This window comes from Microtus ochrogaster, unplaced genomic scaffold, assembly GCF_000317375.1.
Source record: "Microtus ochrogaster isolate Prairie Vole_2 unplaced genomic scaffold, MicOch1.0 UNK39, whole genome shotgun sequence".
In the NCBI taxonomy this organism is placed as follows: domain Eukaryota; kingdom Metazoa; phylum Chordata; class Mammalia; order Rodentia; family Cricetidae; genus Microtus; species Microtus ochrogaster.
This window is the reverse complement of record NW_004949137.1, coordinates 3,015,741-3,024,295: the sequence shown is the minus strand read 5'-3', so window position 1 is coordinate 3,024,295 and position 8,555 is coordinate 3,015,741. Positions and strand designations below refer to the sequence as shown.

General features: G+C 32.8%; 1 protein-coding gene across 3 annotated transcripts in view; it reads right to left on the bottom strand.

Moving 5' to 3' along the window:
• Positions 1–8,555, bottom strand: part of Cdh7 (cadherin 7) — a 162,797-nt gene that overhangs the window by 21,552 nt on the left and 132,690 nt on the right. For all 3 annotated transcript variants that reach the window (XM_005368741.3, XM_026790049.1, XM_026790048.1), the window contains 3 exons: positions 2,253–2,389; positions 1,174–1,295; positions 427–544 (listed from right to left, as the gene is read on the bottom strand). In XM_005368741.3, the coding sequence (XP_005368798.1) occupies positions 427–544; positions 1,174–1,295; positions 2,253–2,389 (377 nt within the window). The remainder of the gene's footprint in view (positions 1–426; positions 545–1,173; positions 1,296–2,252; positions 2,390–8,555) is intronic.

Genomic DNA, 8,555 nt, shown 5'->3' with positions numbered 1-8,555 from the left:
TCCAGCATCACCCAGTTCCCTCAAAGGAATTCTTGGAGTCAGCCACGTAGGATTTCCCTCCCTGTTTGCTAACATAATATTCCCTCAAGTTGTGTTGTGTCAACAAATTCAGTCCTTACTAAGAATCTTAGCAGGCCTTCAATGTATGACATCATGTAAATAAAGAGCTTGGTATATAAATGGGAGGGAATTATACAAGAGACAGACAAGAGAAATATACCTAACTTTTTGCATTTGGCTTCATGTCTATATTGATTTAAATAGAAGCTTCTCCTCCATAACAGCAAACACCTGGATAGAATTTTTTCAAGGAACTCATTGCCTTTTAATCCATATCTTTGTTGTTTTTTTTCCATTATAAGCATCTTTAAGGAGGAAATGAGACTTGTTTAGAAGCAAATGCTTGCATGACACATCTTGCCTTACCTTTGTTATCTTTCAAAGAAAAGTTGTGGTTATTTGTTGTATCTGTTGTTAAGCTGAAGTAAAAGTGATGCCCATCAGATGGCTCATCTTTGTCTACAGCACTGATTTTCTGGATAACCTAGGTAGAGAGAATGTAATAGAAAAAGACGTACTGCTGCACTCTGATGAAAGTTCTACAGAAGGACATTAGAATTTTTACACCTCATTGTAATGTAATTCCATTCAGTGAGGTTAGGCAGTAGATCAGGTGTACAAAATTATACTCAATTTAAAATAGGCTCTGGAAAACAAATCATATCCTTTCCATAGTGCATGTTCGAACTTACTATTTTGAACCTAATAAACAAGCTGCTACAACTGTTTATACATCCAAGTAAACATCACAAGACTCTGCGCAACATGGTAGACAAACCAAAGCCATTTTGAACTGCATTTCATTCTTAGTCAAGGTTCTTTCATAGCTGTGCTATGTAACATAAAGTGGAAACAGGTCAATCAAACTTAATAAGTTTTATTTCTTCTTAAAGGAATCCATGCTTTTAAACACACAATCGGGTTAATTTTTACAATATTTTCTTTCCTCGGGATAACTGAGGAATTTTCAAAACCATATTAAAACAGAATTTGAAAGTTCTTTCAATATTAGTTCATGGTACACATCAAAGTTCTGGGGTACTTAAAAGATATGATTAGGGAATGCTTTTAAAGAAACTCCAAACAAAAAAGAAGTTGATTCAAACCTCTTACCTGCCCAGGCTGAGCATTTTCACAGACAGTGGTTTCATAGTCCATGGCAAACTCGGGGGCATTGTCATTAATGTCCAGTATAGTGATGGCCACATATCCTCTGCCAACCTGAGATGGATTCTCTGGTGAATAAAAAAAAATTTCTAATTAATTCTGATAGAACACTCATCATACTCTTGATATTTTATTCAAGAAACATGAAAAACAATCAAAAAATGAAAATTTTCTTTTTCAAAGTATAATCTCAAATAAAAATTCTATTTGTAATACCACATATAATCTGACCTTTATAGACTCATTAACTTATATATTTATACATTTAAACACATCTTATGTGGTTTTACATAATGCAAAATTGTCAGGTGTCTATATTTATGTATTCTATATAAATATATGGATATATACATAATTATGTTTATATAAAACTCATAAACTGTATGTTTTAATATACACATATATTTGTATGGATCTATTTGTGTGTCTGTCAAGTTCCTGATAAGAAAATTTCTGAATGAGGAATAGTGAATCATGAAATTTAACTCAATGATGCCATAGTTCATATTTATGTTAGTATTAACAAATTACATACACATATATTTTCTTTGATTATACATTTTAGTAATATAGATATATTTTCTTCTAAATTACTTCATTCATATACTAAAATTAGTTATTAGACCATTCCTATCAATGTGTATTAGGTAGAGATTAACTAATCTCACAGCATGATAAAGGCAGTAATATCAAGGATGTAAACATTAAAAAAAGCTTCAGAGAGCAATTCATACCCATGAGCTTTTACATTTCTATGTTTTGAATTAGCTATGTATAAATCATCACAAGAAATCAGTAAATCTATATGTATTTTGCAGCTTACTGATTTTGGAATTTCTTGAGTTTGTTTAACTTAAACAAGCAACAGCTTAAACTCACCTCATCTCATCAAAATCCATTCTCTACTTTTATCTTGATTCCCCCTAAAGTCATTTTATTGATTTTTTTTAAGCTTTACATTTTTCTCTGCTCCACTACCTGCCTATCCCCTCCCTCTTGATGTCATTTTAAACCTTTAAACTTACGGTTCTCCATTGCAAGGACTGTAATGTTATGAACAGCATTTGTCTCTCGATCCAATAATTTTGCAGTAGTGATAACTCCACTATTGGCATCAATATTGAAATATCTCTCCAAATCTGTGTTTCTGTCAATTGAATATCTAGTTGAAAATTTAAAGAAAATATTTCAAATTTATGTTTGGTTCTTATTTTTCATTGATTTCTTAGATGACAAATAAATCCTGCTAGCTAATACCAATAATATATATTATTCTAAAAACTCCTACTGTGTAGCTGTAGTCCCAGAGCTTGTGTTGTAATTTATTTCCTTATGTCAAATGTTTTGAAGTGAGCGCCATAGAATGCATTGCTTCAGCATGGCCTGAACATTCCATTGCATCTCCCACACTTTGCTACTATAGTTTACAATTTATACTAAAACCAAGCCTATATATAGGTCACTGCAATATCTTTTTGATATTATGGATCTATAGCCATTTGTTTTGACAGTATCAATATTAACATTATTTTTTTAACTCGGATCATCACTCAGAAGCCTTAGTTGGCTTTCCAAAGACATAAGACAAAGTTGAACACTTAAAATTGAATGTTATTTTAAGCTGTAAAACTACAACCTCAGAATTTAAAGAACTGTATAAGGTAAATATTATACATTTTAGCAATATCTACAATACAATCATTGTTGAAAAATCATGCCATGTTTATATTCCAATGCTATATTAATATTACATAAACAAATCACCATCTCAAAATAAATTACCATTTTTAAATTATCCTGTAATTGACGTTGAGAGTGTTTATTACTTTAAAATAAGTAATTCAGTACAAACACACATACACACAAAGCAAACAACAAATAAAATCTTAATAAGTGCATCACTTCAGGAATGACCAGTGGTTATTGACTCAACTACATACATGACAAACCTTCAAACATATTAGCTTCTAATTTTCTTTGCCAACTTGACTCATATAAACTGTTGGTCTGTTTCAACTTTTTAATCAATTCTTATATATATTCATTATCTCTCCAGTCCTCATATTTATCACTAGTGAAAACTCTGTTTAATCATGTTCTTCTGTTCTCTATCTTCTAACCCTGTAATTTTCATTCATAGTGAACACAATATTTTAATGCTGTCAGTGTATTTCAAAACTTGTTATTCTTTATTATCTCAGTACTTTCTCACCAATAATGTACCATAGCCATTCACACTCCTGAACAAAGTCTACTACACATAAAATCTAAGGATTAAAACATAGACTATTATCTATTATATCTTATATTTCTGAATTAGGAATTTGGGAAGACATTTATGGTGGTTTTTCACCTCCTAAGCTCTGATTGGACTGCAGAACAAAATCAGCTGGAGGTAGAATTACTTGATCTGAAATGTTTTGAGATCTATTTCCAAAGTATCTTTATTCCCATGGCTTAATAGTGTATGAGTGGCATAGCTAACATATTGGTACTTTACATGATTTCTCATCATTGGTGTTCTCTTGGGAGGAAGGGCCAGCTTCCAGTGCAAGTTTAAGTAAGTCCTGGCAGCTGTAATTGTTAATAATTGTTAATAAGAAGACACCGTTGTATATTGTTATTAAAAGCAGAGTTGATAATACTGTAAAGGGTTCAAATCAAGTACAATGGTAGTGTTTTCAATCACATTCAGCTGTGAAGTCTGAAATGGAAGACTCTAGAAGATAAATGACACTGGAACAACCAGAGTCCTCAGCTGTGGAAACAGAGGGTATTGGAATTACAAGGTACTTGTATCACAGGGGGTGAATCTACAAGTTAGATCTTAAAACTATTATAACTCCATTTATGTCATCAGTCCCAGATACAAGATATGGAACATTTTGGAATTAGTGTTGATGTTTCTGAGTTTTTCAGGATATGTATAATTGGAAGAGAGAATATTTACCTTGAATGTGGATAGCACAGTACTGTAGGTTTTATTCAGACTAAAATGGGAAAGAAATAGGAATACCAACAACCTTTCCTGAGTCCTGACTTTAAAAAGTATTTCTCAAATATTTAATTCACACCATGTTATTGTACAGGGAAAACAGTGGTAAACTACCAAAATTTGGAAGATACTACAGATAATGGTCTTTATTAAAAGTTCCTACTCTTTGCTTTCTAGAAACGTCCATGTTTGTTTCACCTAAAATTTACAGCAGCATTCTATGTGATAAGTTTTGCTGTATTTTTTCAAAATAGGATAATGTGTGTATATGTATTTTATTCTTCATGGATAAACATATAGGCATATTGAAATACACAAGCATGTAGAGATATGCTACAAATAATATACATGTTTATGAATAGCTTATCCACCATCAACAGGAAAATAGATATCAATTATGTTAAGATGATTATATCAAAACATATACAATCAAGTAAAGCCAAAATTAAAAACTTTGTTTATGCCGGGCAATGGGGGCTCATGCCTTTAATCCCAGCACTTGGGAGGCAGAGGAAGGCGGATCTCTGGGAGTTTGAGGCCAGCCTGATCTACAAGAGCTAGTTCTGGGACAGGCACCAAAGCTACAGAGAAACCCTGCCTTGAAAACGCTCCCCCCAAAAAAACTTTGCTTATTCATTTTCTTATCCCTAAAGTAATCAAAAGATAATGTCAGCATATTTTTAAATTTTTACTTCCTTATGAGTCTGTGATGTGTTTGATTGTGCATGTATATAAATATATGGGTGTGAGAAATTGACACAGAGTGTCTTATTCAATCACTTTTCACTTTCCTTTTTGAGTTGACCTCTAGCTTAACATGGGACACATAAGTTCCTCTCATCTAGCTAAACAGTTGTTCAGGGATCCATAGTCTCTTTTTGAAAGTGCTAGGATTAAAGGTGAACATTTATGACCACTCAACTTTTTCTGTTTTTGTGTGGATTCCATAGAATCTGAGCTGAAGTCTTCCAGCTTTCATTGTAAGCACTTTATTCACTGAGATATTTCTCCATCCTTATCAAAATCCTTTTGATAAAATAGATTTATACAATATTTTGAAAAATTACAGTAAACAGAATGATGGGTTTTATAAAGGCATTTTCATTCAAATATATCATGAATTTTAGCTTCTAAATTAATAAGTGCAGAGATAGACACAGAGGTCACATAAATATTCATTTAATTACTTATTGGGTTAAGGTTAATTACTAAATATTTGCCTGTATACTTAATTATTCAATGATTCCAGAATTGAATTAAAGGTTCTGTATGTTGATGGTTTATTTATAGTGGTGCTTTTGTCAGTACTCATCTCAAGAACTGAAAAATAATTGAGGATCTTGAAATATTCCATAAGTTAACAGGAAACCAAATTTGTAATCATTGAAAATGTAATTATTCTTCAATTATAAATTTTACTGATTTAAATTAATGTGTATCTGAACAGCTGTAATCTTTCCATTGATCTGTACTATTGATATTTGTGTACAAGTTTTTGGATAATGTGTATAAGTGTTTATAACCTCATTTTTTCTGTTATTCATTTATGCATTAATTATTTTATTGCATTGAACTGACATTCCTTTTCCTAAAACCACACATAACAAAGTAATAGCACAAATTATAAAGGCAGAAATATAACAAGTTGAATTGGTAGTAAACAGAGAATTATGTATTATTTCAAGAAGAGTTGAAAGACTGGAAATGCACATTAGTAGACAGATATATTGTCTGTGAGGTTTGTTCTTATGTTGCTTATTAACAGGCTTGGTGCAACCAAATATTAAAACATTAATTATTACCCATTATCTTCTCATTAGATAGAAGTTGTTATGAGCATGTCAACATATTGAAGGTGAAGTATAAATAAAACTTAAACCAATTAATTTGCAAAAAAAGTTAAAATATAACCCCTAATGTAAAAGAATCAAAAAATGAGATTTTTTTCTTTTTCTTGTTTAGAATTAGAAGTGTTATCTTTATCCACCCTAGAATATAGAAAAGGAGACTGAACAAAAAGAAAAGCAGGAGTCTCAGAAAAGCTTAGAGGGGCCTTGTGCTTGCAACTGTGTGATTAACTGTTATCAACCTGACACAAAGTAGAGTCATCTATGAATTGGTAATGTCAATGGTGGAACTGTCTCCAACAGACCAGACTTTGGACATGACTGTGGGGCATTTTATTAATTGTAACATAAGGGCCCACCACAGGAGGTGTCATCCCTAAGCTGGCTATGTGTGGTCCTGTGCTGTATAAAAAAGTAGCTTAGCAGGAAAGAAGAATCACTATAGGAAATAAGCGGTGTCCTTTGTCTGCTTTAGTTTTGTCTATGTGTTCTCACCTTGAATTCCAGCTCCGGCTTTCCTCAAAGTTGGATTTAAACCTATAATTCAAATAAACCCATTCCTTTTCAAAAATGAATTTGTCAAATGTTTTATCATAGCAAAAAGAGAATCAACCTTAGTATCTCCACACTGCTTGGTAAACTTAAGAAAGAATGGGAAGTTAGAGGAGAGTCACTTTATTGGTCAGGTGCAAACTTTCAGTGCAATTTTTGATGCTGCTAGTATGAGGACGAAAAAATGACTGTTCTATCTTCCCCTAAATAGCAGCCTAAATAATAGGCTTCCATCAGTATATGCTGGAGTGTTTGGTTTCAGAGATCACTCACATCTTACTAAAAGGCCTGATTACTCTGTTTCCAGTGGATATGCTGGAAGATTGGTTTTAGGGATGACATATAGGTAATATTAGCAATGACAACTAATCTGCCTTGTCCTTTTAGAGATATGCACTTATCAATATATCTGAATATTTATTTCTCATTTCTGAGGCTTGTAGAGGGTTGCTTAAAGCATCTAATATTCATGCATAATATATTCCAAAAACGATCCCTCAGGCACTCTACTGCAGAGGAACAAAAACAAAAACTATATTCCTTGTATGTTACTATTCTCATTTTCAGATTGCATTGAATATTAAAACATAGGCTAACATTTCTCCTGATTGCTCAACAATACCCGATATTAGGTGTAGGAAAGACTTCTATTTGGGTATCTAAATCCTGTTTACCTAAATTATTCTGAATTTCACTTTGCTTCCATTATAAAAAATCATGTATAAATAAAATGTAAAATTGCTAACTTTCTTTGGAAATATTTAGATTTTGAAATGTTTTTTGTAACATTAGGGTCTGCTTGTTGGGGTTTCTGTTCTGCCCAGTTCCGACAGCTGGCAAGTCACAAAAAAAAATTATACAGAGATCTCCATAAGATTATAAACTGATTGGCCCATTAGATCAAGAATCTTATTAGCTCTTATAATGTATATCAGACCATTATTCTTATCTATGTTAGCCATATGGCTCGGTACCTTTTACTGCAGGGTAGGTCACATCTTGCTTCTTCCGTGGTCTGGGCAGGACTGGGATTAATACGCTTCCTCCTTCATAGAATTCGCCTGTTCTCATTTCCCCACCTCTACTTCCTGTCTGGTTGTCCTGCCTATATTTCCTGCCTGGCCAATCAGCATTTATTTAAAACAGAATTGACAGAATACAGACAATTGTCCTGCACCACTTCCCTCTTTTTGTTTAAACAAATGAAAATATCCATAGTCCATTTTTGGGGGGAATGTGGGCATAGTATTCCAGCCTATAGCTGTTTGGGAGTGCTGATAATCTTATGGGGACTTAAATAAAATTTAGAATTATGACCAAGTCCTAACTGGAGTATCCTGTGAGTCTTGATCATCTCAGGCAGCAGTCTTGAACCTGTTCTGGATGTAGAACTCAGATATCTGGGCCATCTGTTCCTACCGGAGATTTCTCAGGTGGTCTTCCTTAATCAAACCTGATTTTTTTTTAACTCAGAATGAATCCACAGCCTCCCATTTCCTGTGAAAACAAAAACAAAATCTTTTCTCCAAAGTAACATACCTTTTGACTTCAATTTTGAAGTCAAGGTATTTTCAAAATTCATATCTTTGATTAATTTAGTAGAATTTATAAGCAAATATTTTTTAGCAGCTGTTGATCCTTTCTCAGCATTCAACCAATTCAAAAAAAGCACAATAACATATGGTATCAAGATTCTTCGTGTATTTTTAATCTTTACATGACTTTATTTTAATCTCTATTTCTTTTATTTTTATTTTTAACTTTTGGCTTTTTGAGACAGGTTCTCTGTGTATCTTTTTTTTTTCATTTTAATCACATAATTTTTTTTATTTTTTTTTATTGAGAAAAGGAAAAAAACAAGTTTCCACCTCCTCCCAGCCTCCCATTTCCCTCCCCCTCCTCCCACCCTTCCCCCCCTCCTCCAACCCTTCTCC